This window comes from Aulonocara sp. 'chitande type north' Nkhata Bay, linkage group LG3 (genome assembly GCF_057382095.1).
Source record: "Aulonocara sp. 'chitande type north' Nkhata Bay isolate Kocher_YH1m ecotype deep benthic linkage group LG3, A_spYH_male_GT1.1, whole genome shotgun sequence".
Classification (NCBI taxonomy): Eukaryota; Metazoa; Chordata; class Actinopteri; order Cichliformes; family Cichlidae; genus Aulonocara; species Aulonocara sp. 'chitande type north' Nkhata Bay.
The window spans coordinates 48,779,713-48,800,018 of record NC_141346.1 but is presented as its reverse complement, the minus strand read 5'-3'; the positions used below and the strand labels follow the sequence as shown (position 1 = coordinate 48,800,018).

At 42.0% G+C, this 20,306-nt stretch overlaps 1 protein-coding gene across 5 annotated transcripts in view; it reads right to left on the bottom strand.

Annotated features, from left to right (window-relative positions):
* Positions 1-3,110: 3,110 nt before the first annotated feature.
* plcb3 (phospholipase C, beta 3 (phosphatidylinositol-specific)) overlaps positions 3,111-20,306 on the bottom strand; it is a 59,678-nt gene continuing 42,482 nt past the window's right edge. For 4 of the 5 annotated variants that reach the window (XM_086284327.1, XM_086284342.1, XM_086284350.1 and 1 more), the window contains 21 exons: positions 19,145-19,292; positions 18,893-18,991; positions 18,737-18,810; positions 18,555-18,651; positions 18,274-18,358; positions 17,592-17,716; positions 15,139-15,293; positions 14,892-15,053; positions 14,703-14,802; positions 14,457-14,561; positions 13,487-13,590; positions 13,254-13,389; positions 12,774-12,815; positions 12,517-12,626; positions 12,311-12,411; positions 11,987-12,143; positions 11,188-11,264; positions 10,512-10,601; positions 10,355-10,412; positions 10,113-10,199; positions 3,112-9,738 (listed from right to left, as the gene is read on the bottom strand). In XM_086284327.1, the coding sequence (XP_086140453.1) occupies positions 9,427-9,738; positions 10,113-10,199; positions 10,355-10,412; positions 10,512-10,601; positions 11,188-11,264; positions 11,987-12,143; positions 12,311-12,411; positions 12,517-12,626; positions 12,774-12,815; positions 13,254-13,389; positions 13,487-13,590; positions 14,457-14,561; positions 14,703-14,802; positions 14,892-15,053; positions 15,139-15,293; positions 17,592-17,716; positions 18,274-18,358; positions 18,555-18,651; positions 18,737-18,810; positions 18,893-18,991; positions 19,145-19,292 (2,424 nt within the window). In that variant the 3' untranslated portion in view covers positions 3,112-9,426. Of the gene's footprint in view, positions 9,739-10,112; positions 10,200-10,354; positions 10,413-10,511; positions 10,602-11,187; positions 11,265-11,986; positions 12,144-12,310; positions 12,412-12,516; positions 12,627-12,773; positions 12,816-13,253; positions 13,390-13,486; positions 13,591-14,456; positions 14,562-14,702; positions 14,803-14,891; positions 15,054-15,138; positions 15,294-17,591; positions 17,717-18,273; positions 18,359-18,554; positions 18,652-18,736; positions 18,811-18,892; positions 18,992-19,144; positions 19,293-20,306 lie in introns of all 5 variants that reach the window. The other variant, XM_086284334.1, reaches the window with a different exon arrangement.

The following is a 20,306-nucleotide window of genomic DNA, read 5'->3' as shown; positions in this document are numbered from 1 at the left end:
TGCCACATTGTTTGAAAATGAAAAGTATCAACTACAGAGGGCTGAGTTCAAAGACACCCCAAAAGAATGATGCTGCAGCCTTGACCATTTTGCTGAAATTTCATTACAGCAGCTCAACATGGTACTCAGTCATTTGTATGGCCCCCGTGTGGTTGCATACATGGGTGACAATGTCCATAATGGTAAATGGCCTGTATTTGTAAAGCGCTTTACTTAGTCCCTATGGACCCCAAAGTGCTTCACACTACATCCAGTCATCCACTCTTTCACACACTGGTGATGGCAAGCTACATTGTAGCCACAGCCACCCTGGGGCGCACTGACAGAGGCGAGGCTGCCGGACACTGGCGCCACCGGGCCCTCTGACCACCACCAGTAGGCAACGGGTGAAGTGTCTTGCCCAAGGACACAACGACCGAGACTGTCGGAGCTGGGGGCTCGAACCGGCAACCTTCTGATTACAAGACGAACTGCCAACTCTTGAGCCACGATCGCCCCATAATGGTCTCTTGGGGGATCTCCTCCCACATCAATGAGCTTCTGGATAGTCTGAGGTGCAACCTGGCAGGGTGGGGGGGTGGGGGGTCAGGTTACACACACACTTACTTGATATGGATGGACTATATCAAGTAAGTGTGGGGACGAGTCAGTGGAATCCTTCATCCTCTTGCCACATAAGGTCAAGCATTGTCGTGCACCATGAGGAATGCGGGACCACGTGCACCAGCGTAGGGTCTGCGGGGTTAATGTGTTGTTGCCTAGCCCGTAGAAGTCGGTGCATCCCTCCATGGGTATACCTCCCCAGACCATCACTGACCAACAGGTCATGCTAACCAATGTTATAGGCAGCACAGCATTCTCCAGACCCTTTCGCATCTATCATGTGTGCTCAGGGTGAACCGGCTCTCATCTGTGAAATACACAGAGCACCACTGGTAGATCTGCTAATACCGGTATTTTATAACCCATGCCAATCAGGCTGCAAGCACAGGACCCACTAGAGGGCGTCGGGTTCTCAGGCCACCCTCAGTATGTCCATTTCTGATTGCTTGGTGAGAGACTTTCACACCAGTGGCCTGCTGGAGGTCATTTTGTAGCTCTGGCAGTTTAGGAGGAGCAGATACACTTCCTGATGATGGGTTAAGGACCTTCCCAAGCAGGGATGGGCAACTCCAGGCCTCGAGGGCCAGTGTCCTGCAGGTTTTAGATGTTTCCTTGATCCAACACATGATTCAAATGGTTAAATGACCTCCTCAACATGTCCTGAAGTTCTCCAGAGGCCTGGTAACGAATTAATCATGTGATTCAGGTGTGTTGACCCAGGGTAATATCTAAAACCCACAGGACACCGGCCCTCGAGGCCTGGAGTTGCCCACCCCTGTTCTACATCCATGTCCACCTGTGCAACCTCTGGAGTGACTACCAGCAACGACACTGACCCTAGCCAAATGCAAAACGAGAGAAAAACAGTCAGAAAAGATGAGGACAGAAAAATGTCAGTGGCCTCCACGTGCATCGTGCTGTTGCCCCTCTAGTGAGCCTGTCGTTGATTTCATTCACACCAAAGTAGCTGAAACTGATTAACAAATCCCTCTGCTACTTATCTGACCAGATCAATATCCAACAAGGATAACTGCTTTGGTGCTATACTCTGATTAAAAAGTGTTCCTTTCATTTTTTGACTGTGACACAGTCAAAGAGGGTTACACACACACGCACACACACAAATACAGTACAAGTCAGCAGAAAAAGTACAACAACAGAGTACAACACGTGCACAGCACCCAGTGCCTGTAACAGTCCTTTGTTGCCATGTGCTCTATCAGATATAAAACGACTACTTTTAAGAGGGGAGGCTGAAGGCTGCTCTCTCTTAATAATGCATCAGGGCAATAACATGTGTGCATTATACTGAGTGAACCAGGCAGGCTCAGAGAGAGTAATGACTGACATTTTTGTTACTTCAAGACCACAAGGTTAGTCGCATTAATCTTGAGCTATTTCTAAAGCAAGACAGGCCACCTCCCCCACATGGGATGTGTTTTTACTTTTCATTCAAGCACTCGGTGACTTTAGGATAGACTCTTGCGCCTGTCTGCTCTGATCATGTCTTTATGATGTTAATATTGTTATTGATGTCCTTGGGCAGATTGTTTCCTAAAGAGAGGTCAGAGGTGAGGCACAGCTGCGGAACGGCACCGATTATGATGAAGATTAAGGAAATGACGTTGTCCGTTTCAATCATTCTTTTCCTGTTTAGATTCACCTAATTAGATGATACCATTCTTGGGTATTTCCAATTTACAGTATCCTATACTTTGACTTTTCTACTATTCAGAGGGAAATACAGTAAATTCACCAAGTTTAGTGTTCTTTCACTTCGTGTAGTGTCTTATGGATTCACTCAAACCCAAGTACAGACTGAACAACAGCTGTTCCTCTGTTGTCTGTTCTTATCAGATCATTGCCATCGTTGCTTTGACATTTCCTACCCTAATAAACACTGCTGTAGACTAAGTACCAACTTGGGGAGGCAACAGCACTCCTCAGCAGCAGCAATCTCTCTCAGCAGGTCAATGCACCCTGCCAGAGTTCAAAACTGATCAGAAAAGACTTGAGAAAGTGGCTCGAATATCAGCGGCCCACCTTACAACCCACTGGATCCAAAAGACACCAAAGGATACCCACAGATTTACAAAGTGTACCTGCACTATAGCAGTTAGACTGGCAGAATATTTTAATCCACAATGAACAAAAACATATTAGTGTATTAGTAAAGTGAAAACTGTTGGACCCGTGATGGAGTGTCATCCTTTCCAGGTTACCTTGCCTTACCTTCTAATGTTAGCAAGGCTAAGTTCCAGCCACACTGTGATCCTGGTTGGATGGGTGGTTAAAAAGACTGTTGAATAGATGGATAGATTATATTAAAATCAAGCACAACAGTTTATTGTTTAGTACTACAGCACTTGAGGAAGTTTCTCTTGGCAATTCAGTATCTCTACTTGCTGTAAATAGTCTGAATTCAAGAGGATGTGAAGGCAATGCTCTGCCTCAGTCATATTCAATTAACTCAAAGCCCATTACACAACTAAAGGTGTTAAATAATAGACACTTTTCATTACAAATGAATGGAAGGCACTGTATGTGCCTCAAAATCCTGGGGGAAAAAACTACATTAATGTCAAATTAACCAGCAGCAGAAAGGAAGATGTTGCAGACTTGTTGGTGATGGTGAACAATTACCATCCATCGCAAAAACCAACCAAATGAATCAGGAAAGGTTACAGCCCATCAATGGAGGTTAGACATTTATTATTCAATGCTCAGTCTTATATCAGTTATGAACGAACAATGTAGCATTACATCCAGATCATTGTATAGTATTCCCTTTATATCTCACAGTCATACACTACATACACAGTGTGAACAAGACTGGCTACACATCTTGTCTAATATATCACATGCTGTCTGTCACTAACTGATGTGTACAAACACAGCTGCAGTTTTTGATTAAACTGGTTCAAAAGTGAAAGATGGTCTCATTACTGGGTGAAACTGGAGGCAAGGAAATGGGGCACTGAGGCAAAAGGAATTGAAGAGGGAGGGAGGACAGAACAGCCAAAAGCTGTAGGGCTGGCCTGAGGGAGCAGAGTCACACCAAATGTCTGCGAAGAACAAAGTTGAGCAGTGTTTGTGCATGATGCTAAAGTGAACAGTGTCCAGCGTTATGCTAATGTGTTTGTGTCAGAACACAGTAGTGTCCAGGTCTGTTTGAATGGGATTTTTTAAGGTAAGTGGGACAAAAACAAAAGGTTACAGCTCAAAGCTGACATGAAAAAAAAAACAACCCAGGGGCTCTATGCCTTTGGGAAGGAAACTAGCTAACGGCATTAGCACACAGACTGGCCTTCTCTTCCCTGACTGTGTGCCAAAGCAGCATAATGATGCACTCGACTAAAACAGTGTCACGGTAAAGAATTAAAGATCCTGATTGAGGAAATAGTTATAATTTAAAAGACTTCTTTAGAGTTTTATCAACTGTGTAAAAAATCTGACCACCGTATTAACTCTAATAGCCCGTTGACTAGCAAAGATGGGCTTCGCCAGGGCTGCCCTTTGTCTCCGGTTCTGTTCATAATTTTTATGGACAGGATTTCTAGGCGCAGCCAAGTGGCGGAGGGCTTTCGCTTTGGTGGCCTCAGAATCTCATCTCTGATTTTTGCAGGTGATGTGGTTCTGTTGGCTTCATCGGGTGAAGGCCTCCAGCTCGCACTGGAACGGTTCGCAGCCGAGTGTGAAGCAGCGGGAATGATGTAATAAATTAAGGGTTCACTCCCTGCCTGTGCTTCACTTCACCTGGTCGTAATGCTAAATCTGCAAATTATTTGCACCTCCAAATCTGAGGCCATGGTTCTCAGCCGGAAAAGGGTGGAGTGCCCACTCCGGGTCGGGGATGAGTTCCTGCCACAAGTGGAGGAGTTCAAGTATCTCGGGGTCTTGTTCGCGAGTGATGGGAGAAGGGAGCCGGAGATCGACAGACGGATTGGGGCTGCAGCTGCAGTAATGCAGACGCTGCACCGGTCCGTCGTGGTGAAGAGGGAGCTGAGTGTAAAAGCGAAGCTCTCAATTTACCGGTCGATTTACGTCCCTACCCTCACCTATGGCCACGAGCTGTGGGTAGTGACCGAAAGAACGAGATCGCGGATACAAGCGGCAGAAATGAGCTTCCTCCGAAGGGTGGCTGGCCTCTCCCTTAGAGATAGGGTGAGAAGTTCGGCCATCCGGGAGGGGCTCAGAGTAGAGCCGCTGCTGCTCCATATCGAAAGGAGCCAGCTGAGGTGGTTCGGGCATCTGACAAGGATGCCCCCCGGGCGCCTCCTGGGTGAGGTGTTCCAGGCATGTCCCACCGGGAGGAGGCCCCGGGGCAGACCCAGGACACGCTGGAGAGATTATATCTCTCGGCTGGCCTGGGAACGCCTTGGTATTCCCCCGGACAAGCTGGAGGAGGTGGCTGGGGAGAGGGAGGTCTGGGCCTCTTTGCTTAGGCTGCTGCCCCCGCGACCCGGCCCCGGACAAAGCGGATGAAGATGGATGGATGGACTAGCAAAGATGCTAATTCTTTAGCATTCAAATTTAGTATTAAACCAATATAATTTAAAGTCGGATCAAAATAAAATGTCAAATCTTGACGTCAGACTAATCAGCAGAGCAATACTTTGGGCTAAATGCAAATATTAGCATGCTAACAGCGGATTTCATCATAGAAATTCTATATGATCAGCAACATTTGTGAACCTGCTATAAACACAAGGTTCAACTGGGCCATATACTGGGTCATATATTCCCATTTAGGCATCTACTCAAACTTGAAGAACTGGAAAAATGTTAGCTGTTGGACCTAGACACCGTTAAGAAAATTATAAAATTAACACAGATTTTTATAATTTCTTGATTAACTATTGTACGGATCTGATTTTTTATTTATTTTTTTAAATAGACTATGCAAATACATTTCTTTTTCACTTGCTACCCTTTACATGCCAAACTATCAAAATATAATTATTTCACTGCCTTACTGGTGGTTGTTGCCAGGCCGGTGATGTTTTTTCAAATTCTTCATTCCATATTTAGGGGTGAATCAAATAAAATTTCACGAACGATACAAATTTTTCAAAGTTACATATGGGCGACATATGTTGACACCTAAACACACATGGACAATTTAACATTGCACTTGCAGGGGATGAAAAATGTGGAAATCACAAGAATTGGGATTTATAATAAAATGTTAATAATCTCAGTGTGTGACGATGCTCGTGCAAACACTGGCCCACTCATGAAGGAGGAGATACATACATCCTATAATCGTTATATTAAGAAGACTGGACGACTCCTCTTTTCCCCCTAGCCTCAGAAGGTGATCCCACCCATATACTTAAAATAAATTAATATTAAGCTGACATCTGTAAACGGTTTTAAAATCTTTGTCTTAGCTCATCTATAAAGACACTGTACATCATCTGTAAAGCCATTGACAACATGAATTTCTACAGTAGAGTAAGAGTCCACATATCAAAAGCTTTGCACAAAAAGAAAAAACAAATTTGAAATACTGTAGCCTACTTATTCACTTGCATACACAGATACATTTCCTGCAAACAGCAGAGAAAAGAGTTGCATTATTAAATTGGAGTTCCACATGGAAATCTCAGATCTGCTTAGAAATGTCACTTCTGGCAAGCGGTGCATGACTTGTGTTTGATTTCTCACTAAAATTTTAAAATCTAAAAACTCATTTAGGATGCGATGACATTTTCCATCCAAAACCCAAAAGAACAGTACAAAATAAATCCAAGCTCAAAGTGCAAAGAGGAAAACCTTTCTTGTACACAAAATAAACAACGGCTGATACGTTACACAAAAAGTAAAATCCTTAGAAAGTAGTTGCATTGATGTCGGCGTCACAGGAACTAAAGGTTTTTATATACACGTAAAATAGAGTAAAAGTGCATTTAAACATAAAGAGATGAAAAATGGGATGTACGTTTCTCCTCAAAAACAGGAATGGAAAAACCTCGAGTACCCAATAGTCATGACTTTATGATGTTCAAGGACATTAGATAGTGTTAACTGGATATGGAATGTGTTTGACTTTTGTTTCTCAGTGCTTTTTTCCTCTCTTTGCTCCTCCCTCAGCCCCAATAAGCTGAGGCAGATGGGTAGCCTCAGTGGGCGTAGTCAAGCCAGAGGTCATTTCCTGTTAAAAGGGGTTTTTTCCTTGCCACTGTTGCCAAGTGCTTAACTCTTTGTTTTTTTTTTCCCCTTTAAAATATTATAGAGTTTCGATCTTACTATGTAAAGTGCCCTGAGATGACTTGTGCTGTGATTTGGCACTATGAAAAGTAATGAATTAAATTGCTTGGACTAAGCTGACCTTTAAAACAGACGACCTGCGAGGAGTATGTTGATATTTTTGGCAAGTAAAATTATTTGAGACTGGTGAGTTTCACCTCTGAGACCAACGTTGGAAATAAAGGCTCAAATCTATAACACACTACACAAATAAGCATGCACATGTAGGTCTACTCTGTGGAGCATGGCACAGAAAATCATCAGAGCCTGTCGCGGCTATCCTACTGTTGACCTATATGAAAAACCAACCAAAGCAAAACTGTTATTAGTTTCAGAGATTCCCTTTTTGAGAACAAAGAACAGCGCCATTAAATCGTCAGATATATTAAAATGCCAAAAAAAATAACACACATACTGAGTCTGTGATGGGGGACTTGATATGAAGGGTTTCATTTTTCAGCAGCCTGAATAGACACAGTCTTTCATCAATAAAGACTTGAATCACAATAAAAGACAAAAGGTTGTATAAAATTCAGTTTCAAAAGATGACAGTTTACATGATGTGTGTGAAGGGGGCAATCAGACAGACAATACAGGCAGCCAGTGCTCATCGAAGGATGGACGCAGGAGAGGACAAGACAGGACTCCCAAAACGTCATCCAATAGTTATTTTCTTTGAGAAAACATTTAAATGAAACCCACGTTTCTCTTCTCAGCCGTTTTTGACCTCTCTCACCTCCATCTTTCACCAGCACTTGTGGTCAGTAGTAAAATTCACATACAGCTAAATACCTACACGGTACACAAAGAAAGTACCATCGTTTCCCCCTTCGATGAGGACGAGAAAAGAAAACAAAGACCGCTGCTGTTAAACTGACAAAAAAGTAAAGAGGAAAAAATCAAAAGCAAAAATCAAAATATATACAGCCAAACAGGGAGCTCTGCTAGAGACAGAAACTGATATTTAACTTAAATGTACCATTCAGTTTGTACATCACAATGCCACACACCATTTTTGGCTATCCAGTACAGTGAAGGAACCGTGTGGGAAGGGCATATTTAAGCTAACATAAAATGTACATGTACCTTATGTCCATTTAAAAAAAAAAATGGAAACATGCAAGTGGTATTTTTGAGGCTTTAGTGAAGTTCAAGCAGCATTAAATAATTAATACCACGCTAATAGAAAGCCTTAATTTAAAAAAAAGAAGAAAAATGAGTGCATTTTTACATTAAGATGTCATAGTGCCGCTCTGTGTCATCATCAGACTGTCGTCTACAGTAATGACACTACTTTAGCTTTTGATGTCTTTCTCCAGTCAAACTAACTGCACCAACAGAAGTGCATACACACCAACTCTCCCCATTTAGTAGGAAGTATTACTGTCCCCACAAGCAGATGCCTCATCAACAGATTAAGTTCTGGCCACACACACATACACACTCGAATTCCCTTGAGTGTCGTAATCTCTGATATTTGGAAAAAATTATTTTGATTTGTCCCTATTGTGCGTTAAATACGCATCTATGTGGAGCAGATTGGATGGGATGAGGATTTTAGAGACTTTGGGTTTCTGAACCAATAAACTGTGTATATGTGTCGAGAGAGATGCCCACATGTTTTAGAAAGCGAGTGTTGCGTCACCAAAACCCCTCATAATTTGTAGCCAGATGGATGTGCGCTCATGCCCCCTCCCTCCTCTGCTCCTTCCTCATTAGCTGCAATTTCATGGAGGGTTAAAGGGCAGAGGCTTCATCCCCACCGATGACGCGGCAAATCCAGGTGTGCATGTGCAGGCGTGTGTGTTGGGGTACAGTCTAATAGGATTATCAGGCTGCATGCACAGACAGCTCAAATCACCAATTTAAAAAAAATAAAATGGATAAGGCTGTAGCACCACCTGCTGGTCAGCCACTGTCATTACAGCTAAAAGTTCAGCTGTAATGGAATTTCAAAATCACCCTTTTCCCGTTTTATCCGTCCTGATACTCACATGCTCACATCTGGGATGCATTTTTCTAACCTCATAACAACTGGGAAAAATAAAAATCTCCTTTGGTTGTTTCCTTTTCCCCGTCTTTCTCAAGGAGATAAAGCTGTGAAGAAATAAAGCTGATCAAATTTGTAATGAGAAGTACCCCTTTACCATTACTCTCAGCAGCTGGGAGCTACTTATGTGGTTTATAATTATGTTCCCCCCTCTGCACAGGTTAAAGCTTTCCAGAAACGTCCACAAAAGAGGTTAAAGCCATTATAAGCCTGGGAAAAAGATGACTGACCACACAAAACAATAGGAATGACGGGGGGGCGACATTAAAAGCAAGACAAGAAAAGAACAATGAAACAAAACAGCTCTGGTTACGATTCTTATGAATTATTCCAACATAATCCACAATGAGTTTTCTGACAAAAACGGCCAAAATAAAAAATAATATAGCTCTGTAGACAAGACCAAAAAAGGTCAGGATTAAAAAGAAAGAATAAAATTAGTAAATATTCTACATCATTACTATCCCACATTACAATCACTATAGACCCCTGTTGTATATTCCTTTGAACGAGTAAAAGTTTTAATTGAACGACATTTCTGCGTCTGACAAGACGGGCGTGGTGGACGACGAAGTGGAATCGGCCAGAGAGACGGTGCTATTGTCCCGGCTCCTGTGCAAAGTGCTCCGACTGGGCGTTGACGAGTTAGAGGGCGTGGAGCAGTTGGAGGGCGGGCCCGAGCCTGTACTGGGACTGCTATGATTGGACAAGGTGGAGAACAGCGCGTTCTTTTGGAGATTTTTGTTTTGCAGCTCGAGCTGTAGGTGCTGGCAGATCTCCTCGGGAAGGCGGTGATACTCCTCTTCCAGTTTCCGATCCAACTGAGACTTAAGCTGCAGACGACACGGAGGCAAAATGTTAACACATTTTCATTTCAGCTACAACAGGAAATGACTGGAATAAAGAAACTGACTGTATATAAAAGATAGCTGTAACCATCAGTAAACAGCCGATCTCCTATTTGCAACCAGTGGTGCCGTCCCCTACTGGTCACTAGAAACAATGCAGGTTTAAAGAACTTCCGCACTGGTTTCATTTTTGTGATCCTAAAGTGAGAGTTTAAAAATAAACCCCTGGGCTTATCTTTGTCATTTTTTTATTTCTATTTATAGAGATGCCAGCATTGTTGCTACATGTATTTCTAACTTTGGACAAGTTGGAGATTTTTTGCAGATCCAACTTTTTTAGTCTCGCTTCTTTTGCTCACCTGTGGAAGCTCCTCGTCTATGTGTTGTAGGACGTCCCGATGCCTCTGCAGCAGCTTGTCGTCTCTCCTGGTCTGCGCTTCCTCCAGCTGGGATACAGAAAGGAATAAAAAAACAAAAAAAAACAAAGACAGAGGAAGTGCTTTGAAGTTGATATCAATAATAGAAATATGAGCTATAAACAAGAAAAATGGACTGCTGGTGATAAAAGATGAAGTGTGTGTGCGCTAGGGCGAGTACTTACCCCACGGATTAGAGAGACAGAATCTTGAATGTGTTTCCTGTTGATCTCATTCAGTTCCCTAAAGAGAAAAATATAAGGATGAAAAGAAGAGTGAGGAATTCAATTCTTTAAGATAAGGCTGACTTTTTCTTTACTAATGCTTAAAAAAAATTATTACGATTCAGCTTTGTCTTTTTCACGGTTCTTGGCTTCACTGATGCTGTTTAGTCGTTTCCTGTCCAGGATCTTCTGGAGTTCTTTCTTCTCCCTGCAGACACAGTGACACACAGATAGTAGGTCCAAACAAGGACTATCAAATCAATCTTGCAGATAAAGCAAAAATGAAATATACCATAGTAGCTAAAAGGAGATTGTCATCCCCCAAACATCTGATACAAATTCCTTCTGACTCAGCTTTTTCCATTTGATCATTCATGTTAAATTATAATAACATAATAAAAACAAAACAAAAACTAGAAATAAATCTAAAAAAGGAGTGTTCTCTTTTTTTGGTTTCAGTAAGACGTCTGGCTGCTGCATTTTACACTTTGTTGACTCAAACAAGTGTATTATAAAAAATTGGTGCAGAGGTTTTTACAATATTGGTGCTCAGATGTGGTGTTTTCAGTTCGGTAGACACATATGACCCATAAGTCACATTTAGCTGCTGTGGCATCCAGCATTTAATATCCATTTAATAGTCCTTTAATGTACTGATTTCAGGAACGTTGGTGGGATTTTAAAACATTTAAAAAGACATACATCTTCGTCCGTCTAGCAGTGAACATTCACACTATGCCTGCATGATTGACACACGCAACATCCCCCCCAGTGGTAGAAATGGACTGACTTACTTCTCGCATAGTTCCTTGACCTTTTTCACCTGAGCTGCTTGGCATTCACTGGCAATCTCCTTCAACTTCTGGTGGGCCTAGAAACACAGCCCAGAAAAGACGACCTGTTAGCAAATCACTGCACTTTTTACAACATTGCTTCAAATCACTGACATTTGTTTATGCACAGCTCTATTAAGGTAACACCACAGCATTTCAACCAGGTTGAGGTCTGGACTTTGATTGGAGCATTGTGACACAACTACTCAGGCACTCTGTTGTAGGTTGTCTGCTGTGCTTGAGCTCAATGACCCGTTTCGTGACCCAGTTTCAGCCAAGCTTTAGCTTTTGGACAGATGTCCTCACTTTTGTCTCTAGAATACTTTGGTGTACAAAGGAGTTCATGGTTAGCTCAGTGACTGCAAGGTACCCAGGTCCTATTGCTGCAAAGCAAACCCAAATCATCCCACCTCCACCACCATGCTGGGTGTGAGTCATAAACTTTAACATTTAACACGCTAACTGAGGTCTGCAGAGCCTGAGATGAAGTTTTGGCAGTTTCTCTGAGCATTCCACGGTTTGAAGATCGTGGCATTGTGTTAACACACACGAGAATGCTCCAGCACAGAAAACTGACAAAACATTCGCTTTTCTGAAGGTTTTCACAGTACCTGATGATAAATAATCAAGTGCGCTTGATTAGCAGCCTGGCATGTGCTTACCAATTACAATTACCCTTTTAAATCTTATGGAAGTACTAGTAGTTCACAGCACTGTACATGCAAGAGCTGTGTGTGTGCGTTTATGAGAGAGACATTACCTCTTGCAGGTGTGTTTTTTGCTTCTCTCTTTCGATTGCAAAAAGCTCTTCACGTAGTTTTAGGAGTTGCTGCATGTGAATCTCTTTCAGCTGATTCTTCTGCTTCTCCAGATCATCCAAGGCAGCCAACTCGCTCTGCACCAGTTCCTGGGACTCACTGAGGTACAATTTCAGGTAAGCAATTTCAGTATCTCCTTAACACATTTCATTAGCATTCTTTTGAAAAACTATTTTCCATCACTGGTTCCTTTTTTCATATTTTAGGATTTTTCCCCCCAACATCAGGGGAAAAATTGCCCAGTTACCCCCCATGTCCATCCTTACCTTTTCTTGAAACTGCGTTTGAGTTGTTTCTCAATCTGGCTGCGTTTCCTTTGGGTGTCAGACTGAAGCTGGGTTTTCTGGTCCTTACTTAGATTAGACACCTACACAAACCACAAAAACCAATTTATTTTTGCAGCACAAAGGCAACAAGCAACAAACTGATACTTCAATTACTAGTTTCGATAATTAAATCCGTCTGTGCGTACCTTCTTCAGATGTTTCTTGCGTAGCTCTTTGAGTTCTTTTCTTTGTTTTTTAAGGAGCTTTTCATAATGTTTATTCTGCTGCAGCTCCTCTACAGACTGAACCTTGACATCTGACAAACACACAAACCAGCGTAAATATTGCTGTAAACTTGTCATTTCCATCTTGGCCAGCCTGACCACAAAATAATTTTTGCACACTTAGCTGTGTGTGAGATTTCTGTGAAATGAGTGAAATGAATAAGCTGGGATGACCTTACCTGTTAGGACAGTACCTATGAGGTCCTCCTTCTGAGATTGTACTACGCACAAAGAGAAATAAACACAAGAGGAGACACACACACAGGGCGCATGAAATGGATGATGGACAAATGACTCAGATGCAAATAAACAGAACTTGATGCCACTGCTAGAAAAAAAGGACTGTAAAAGTCTTATTTTGAAAAGCCTGACGCTTTAACTTGTGAAAAACTGACATAGCGGACGTGGATGAATTACACACACAGTGAAAGTAGGTCATTTCACAGCTTTATCAAAGACACATATGTGAACATATTTCGTTAGGTAATTTCAACATATAATAGAGTCTTGGACCAAGACTGCACAGTGCTAATACACAGCAATACAGTTTCAAGATATCACAATTTCTATTACGCTATAGATGCAACTATAACAAGCAAACACATGTGCAGGCCTGTAGAATCTATACACTTAATCATTTAGACAAGGTTTGTGGCTACCTGGTGCAGGTAACTTGATGACATCAGGGGGATCTTCCTTTGGGGGGGGATGGGGTGTTGGGGAAGGGGAGGGGATTCCAAATCCTGGACTGAGTTCTCTCTTGTTCTCTCCTTCTTTGGGCTGGTTGGTGAGAGGCTGGGTGAAAATGGCATGTAATGAATTAAAACCTACAATAAAAGTGTACAGGCGAAAGCAAAAGTAGAGTGTGGGGGAACTAATGTGATCAACATACCTGTCTCACCTCACTGTTGTCTTCTAAGAGACTAGCTAGCTGTGTCTCTCTCTTGTGCTTCTCACTGATATGCTTAATAGGGTTGGTGAGAGCTTCTGCATACTCTGAAGACACACACAGATATCCATGAAACAATATACAGGTTAGTGTAACTTATAGTGCTGTAAACATGGCTGACAAAATAATAATAATATGAGAATAGTTTTCATTTTTAGGGTAGATTCATTTTTTAAATCTGTTTGTGGGAGTCATGCTACCCTTTGCCCTCCATTTTGCCATGCTAAGCTAGGCTAGCTGGTTGCTAACTTTGATACCGCTCATGTCTGTAGAGTAAACAGTTTAATTTCAGGAAAACAGTAAATAAGTGAATTTCAAAACTAACCTTAAACTATTAAAATTGTTCCTTTAAAGCCACATGTTGCCATGTATATCATATCATAACAACTAGCCAACAAACAGAGAAGACAAACATGTTAGCTAAAAGTTAGCTAAAGGTAACAATTTCAATTTCTACTTCTGTTTTTTTAGCTAAAAAGGTATGAGACTTAGATAAGTAAGTATTTCCACAAAAAGTTATTGCTCAACAGATACAATACATATAAAGAAAATGAAAGTAATTAAAAAATAATAATTAAAAAATCCAGATCCAAACACTGAAGCATGGCTTGACCAAATAATAAAACACCTTCATATGCAAGTGGGCTAGAGACAAAACTATACACAAACATGTGCTGGCTAGTGTCATCTTCAGGGTGGTCAGGTGACCACACAGCTAAATCTGCTACTAATTATTGTTTAAAAGTTGCTTCTTTAAAAGTGTTATCTATAAGCTAGGTCGAGGATATATTTGGCAAACGTTGCTGAATGCAAGAAGAAAAGAGAAATGCCTCAAAGGTTTGTGGATGTAGTTTATTTTTAGCCTGTTTGTGTGACATATTAATCCAGAGTGATGCTTGCATGGTGTCATTACCCTGGTGTTCATTAGGGATGTAGTCCTGAGCTTCAGTATAAACCAGAAGTGACGGCAGCATAAGCGGCTGGTTTAGCTCATTCTTCAGGTTGATGTAATGGTAGCCTAGAAGGAGGAAGAAATAAATAACTGACGTTAGTACAGATGGTAAAAGACCATGTACGATGTTCCCACTGAGTGCAAATAAAGTATCAGTGATGGCCTCTGATAGTGACTGTTTGATGCCAAGAGTGTTTATTTCCTTACCCGGCCTAATAGCCGAAACAGGGAGAATCCGGTGTCCAATGAACTTGCCGTTTTCCTCAAACACAGCTATTCTCAGAGAGGCCAGTGTAGGGAGGACCACCTGGAGAGTGTTGACACCACGAGAGAAGTTTAGAGAGCAAGAGATAAAGGTTTAAAAGATATGCGAACCCTGCTCTGTTCGTCTGTTACCTTGTTAAAGACAAACATTTCATCATCCCACACAGGGTCCAGCGAGTTCCCATTAGATGTTTTGGTTCTGTACTTCCTTTTTGTGTCAGCTGGAAGTCCAAAAATGTCCACTTCCACATACACACCAACCTTCTTATCTGTCAGGAACTGGCCTGAGATCACCTGGTAGATGTTGGGTTACAAATTTGTCATTTTTTCACTCACGGGAGCAACGAAATTGCAAATACTGAACTCAGATATGTCTTACTTTAATTTTGACCGTGTTAGCGACTATGCCGTCTACTATGTTTTCTGTGAAAGGGTCAAAGTGTTTGTCTGTCCTTCTCATGAACTCTGGCTTCAACAGGTAACCGCTCAGGCCATTATACTCAAACACACCCATGTTCAGCTGCATAGGAAGGTCTAAGAGTAAGGAAGAACAAAACAGAGCAGATATTGGTATCAACCAGCATCAGAATTCCAACCTTTAATTGACTAAAGACTTTGAAAGACAACCAAATTAAAACAACTTTACAAATACATAAACCACAGTAATGATAAATGCATATTATTCATAGCTATTAATAATTGTTAGAGCGTTTAGATGGTGCCACCAGGTGTTTGCAGGGTTTATTTAGCATCTTTTCACTCAAAGCTTAATTTTAGGCCGGTTGAATTTGTCACCATTAAGGCCAGTAAAAAATGGGTTGCCCATACTCAGGTGCCAGTTCAATCCAAGCAAACACTACGATGGAGTGGCTTCAGCCTGTGCTGGGGGACAATGTTTGTGTGGCATGAAGATTTGTTGTCCACTCTGAGTCCCATTGCATGTAAAGCATGTAAAAGGGTGGACCATTTACATGGATACACCGTAATAAAATGGGAATGGTTGGTGATATTAAAGTCCTGTTTGTGGCACATTAGTATATGTGAGGGGGCAAACTCCTCAAGATGGGTGGTGACCATGGTGGCCATTTAGAAGTCGGCCATCTTGGATAGAACTTTTGTTTTTTCAATAGGAAGAGGACCATGTGACACATCAAACTTATTGGTAATGTCACAAGAAAAACAATGGTGTGCTTGGTTTCAATGTAACTTTATTCTTTCATGAGTTATTTACAAGTTTCTCTTTGTTCACAGCCATTGACATGTCGAAGAGGTTAACACGTGAGGAGCGGATCGAAATTGTGTCGATATCTGGTGAACGCAGTAACCGGGTCATTGCAGCAGATTTCAATGCAAGACACCCTACGAGACCACCCATCTCCCATGCTACAGTCAGCAAACTGCTTGCCAAGTTTCGTGAAACTGGTTCAGTGTTGGATTTGCCAAAATGTGGACGCAAGAAAACTGTCACTAATGAAGAAACATCAGTGGCTGTCCTAGCTTCATTCAGCAAGAGCCCACAGCGTAGCACTCGCCGCATGTCACTGGAGAGCGGCATTAGTCGAACATCCCTTCGGCAGATATTAGCTACTCACAAATGGCACCCTTACAAACTCCAGCTACTGCAGCATCTCAACGAGGATGACCCAGATCGGTGCACAGAATTTGCAGAATGGGCAAAACAAAATTGGAACAGGACCCTCAGTTCACGCAGAAGATTTTTTTCAGTGATGAGGCAAACTTTTATGTGAATGGTGAAGTTAACAAACAAAACCACCGCTATTGGTCTGACACTAACCCACATTGGATGGATCCCTCCAAGACTGTTGGACCAACAAAAGTGATGGTTTGGTGTGGTATATTGGGTACAACGATAGTGGGTCCATTCTTCATCAATGGAAACCTCAAGGCCACTGGATATTTGAAATTGCTACATGATGATGCGTTTCCCTCTTCATGCACTGAAGCTGGCACGTTCCCCGAGTTTTCCACAATGATGGTGCACCACCACATTATGGGTGCCAGGTCCGACCATTCCTAGATGAACAGTTTCCTGGAAAGTGGATTGGTCGTCGTGGGCCAGTTGAATGGCCCCCAAGGTCTCCCGATCTGACCCCCTTAGACTTTTATCTTTGGGGTCATCTGAAGGCAATTGTCTATGGTGTGAAGATACGAGATGTGCAGCACCTGAAACTACGGATACTGGATGCCTGTGCTGGCATTTCTCCTGCAGTGTTGCTATCAGTGTGTGAAGAGTGGGAGAAGAGGGTTGCATTGACAATCCAACACAATGGGCAGCACATTGAACACATTTTATAAGTGGTCAGAAACTTGTAAATAACTCATGAAAGAATAAAGTTACGTTGAAACCAAGCACACCATTGTTTTTCTTGTGACATTACCAATAAGTTTGATGTGTCACATGGCCCTCTTCCTATTGAAAAAAAAACAAAAGTTGTATCCAAGATGGCCGACTTCTAAATGGCCACCATGGTCATCAACCATCTTGAGGAGTTTGCCCCCTCACATATACTAATGCGCCACAAACAGGACTTTAATATCACCAACCATTCCCATTTTATTACGGTGTATCCATATAAATGGCCCACCCTGTATAAAAGTAGCTCCATGTAGAATGAGGGTAGTTTGAAGTTATAGGACATCATCACTATTTTTTGGGTTAGGGTTTGAATACTTGAGTCTTTTTGGTGTTCCAAGTTAGTCCCAATTTGTTCCATGATGTGAATGCAAAGGGTTTGCTGTCTTACAGTTTAGGCTTAACTTTTAAACACATCCAGTTTCTTTATGTCCAAGACTAAAAGTAGCACAACTTACCAAGTGTCTGGAAGTTTAGCGCCACCATCTGGCATCCGACGTTCCAGAAAAGCTGAGGCATGTAGTTGGAGCTGTCTACTCTTGTTCCTTTAGGATAGATTCGGCTCAGCTGGTTCTTATTGTACCTGGAGGAGTCCTGCTAAGGATTAACACTGTATACAGAGGTAGAGTGTTGCACATGTGCAGAAACTATTTATTTATTACACACTGTAAACTGCACCAGAAAAAAAGAGTCACTGGTGTTTGGTCTAAGGTCGAGATCAAAACCAGATGAGACATTTTCCTCCATCAATAATGTCAAAAACTGTTGAGAAGGACTGACAGCGCAGCTGATATTTAGAGAAACACAGTTGTTTGGTTGATTTTCTACAGTCAGATGAGAAAACTGATACTACTTTCAATGTCCGCTAAAACTGAGGCTACAGTCTGATGGGCGGTTAACTTGAAGCACGAACATTAGAAATGAGGGAGAAAAGCTAGCCCGCCTAACTACACAGACAGGAAAGTATGCCTACCAGCAGTTTTTGTGCGTTTAATCTTTATTCCTAAGATTTGAGAAAGTCAGTACACCCAGTAAATAATAATTCAGCAAGTAAATTCTCATGAAACCATAAATTGTACTTTTTAAACCTTGCCCAAATACTTCTTTTTACCACTTTTAAACTTAAGCTTGCAAGGATACTCAACAAACTCTATAGGGAAGCTCTTCAGGGCATCCATGCCTTTGGTTTCAACAAACGATGACATCTCAAAGAACCTCTTCCTCTCTGTTGAAAGAAATGAGAAGCAAAGGGGGAAAAAAACAAGTCAGAATAACCTGTGACAAGATGATGCTACCTGCGAGTGAGTCTGTTTGGCTAATGAGCTACACCATAAACACGGTTGCTCCTCTCACTCGCAGTTTTTGCCTGATAAAGTGAATGCATCCTTCCTTTTCCGTTAAGCACTCACACACACACTTACTAGCTGCCCATTCAAAGGTCTTAAATTTGACGGGTTCAATGTAGTTGACGAGATTTGACATCTCCTCCGTGGCGTTCGCCTCGCTGCTGGCGGTACCCTGCGGGAGGCAGATACCACTAATCCATAAAGCAGCCTAATACCAGCCAGTCAAACAATCCATCAGTCCTCTTGCTGGCACCTACCTCGTCGGAGTTTGGCTTTTTCAGCTCTGCCACCGACTCGTCCTCCTCCTCCTCCTCGCTCTCTCCTTCACCTCCTGGTAGGGTGTGATTAGAAAAAGTAACTTTACATAAGACAACTTCTACAATGTGCTGGGATCCTTTGTTTCTTCAACCCACCAATGGACTTCCGAGGCTCGGAGTCTTTCACCATCCTTTCAGCCAGCTTTTCCTCTCCATTGGACAGGAGTTGGCTTCCCTCTTCTGTCAGAGGGCAGTCTACACACGCAACAGCAAACTATCAGCTTAACAGGAATTCTTTTGATCGTCTACATCAACTTCGTTTTCAGTTACAATCATTTACCACATTACAAAGGCTAAGTTGATGTTATTATCCCAGCAGGGGAGAACGGGTGATTGCCTGCACTTTACCGTTGTGAGGCGAAGACTGCTCCCCTGGCTCTTTGCGCCTTATGCTGCCACTCTCAGAGGGTCGGTGATGGTGATGTTTCTTCTTGTTTTTGATAAGAATCTTCCCCATCAATTCCTGCGGCGAAGGCAGCAGCTGACCTTCGCTCAGCTAAAATCACAAGGATAACACCATGCTGTCAGAGGGAGGAGAATAATGTAGTCGCATTGACGAGCTTCTTGATATTTAAATATAATGAGAAGAGGTATTTTAGAGCTACACATATTTGACTAGAAAATACGATTTTTGTGCTCCTTCTTTTCTGCAAGTTTTGCCCTTTTTCTTTATCATATTATATCGTTTTGGTTTTTGCTTTTCTTGCAAGCTATTCTACTTTACTTCGAGCTGTTCTACGGTTAACGTTATAGGTGATGTAACACGGTAATTTTCTAGCTTTGGGGATAAATAAAGCATCTTTTCTTATCTTTACTTGACTGAATGAGCTGAGCAATAAAAAGAAGCACATGTGCCTTTATCTGAGATGAATAATGAGTCTGCGCTAAAAGAAGCAAAGCAAACAAGGTCACAGTTTTCAACAGTTTGGTAATGTTAAACTGGCCTCTATGACTCTTGAAACTAGAAATGCATAGGCTAAAATAAGTGTTGAAACTCCTCCAATTTTCTAAGTAAATATATCTCTAAAGGTGCTATTGACGTGAAATTCTCACCAGATGTCAGCAAGTGATGCAAGTGTTGAACGCGCTTACTGAAATGTATTTAATACTGAGCAAAAGCCTCCTGTATGGAGAAACTAGTCGCATGCTTTGCTAAGGTGTGATTTTGGCCCATTCATCCACACAAACACTCTTCAAATCCTGATTTTTTAAATTGGATCCGGGTCAGGTGATTGGCCGGGCCGTTCTAGCAGCTTTATTTCCTTTCTCTAAAACAAATTAAGTTTCTTTGGTTGTGTGTTTGGGATCATTGTCTTGCTGCAACATCAATCCTCATTTCATCATCATCATCATCCTAGCAGATGGCAGCAGATTCTTAATCAAGAATGTCTTGGTACATTTTCCATTCACCCATCCTTCCTTGTTAGCTTCCTTTTATCTGAAGCTTGCCAGTGCTGCTTGCTAGAACAGCCACACCACACCGTGATGTTCACATCTCCAAACTTCACTC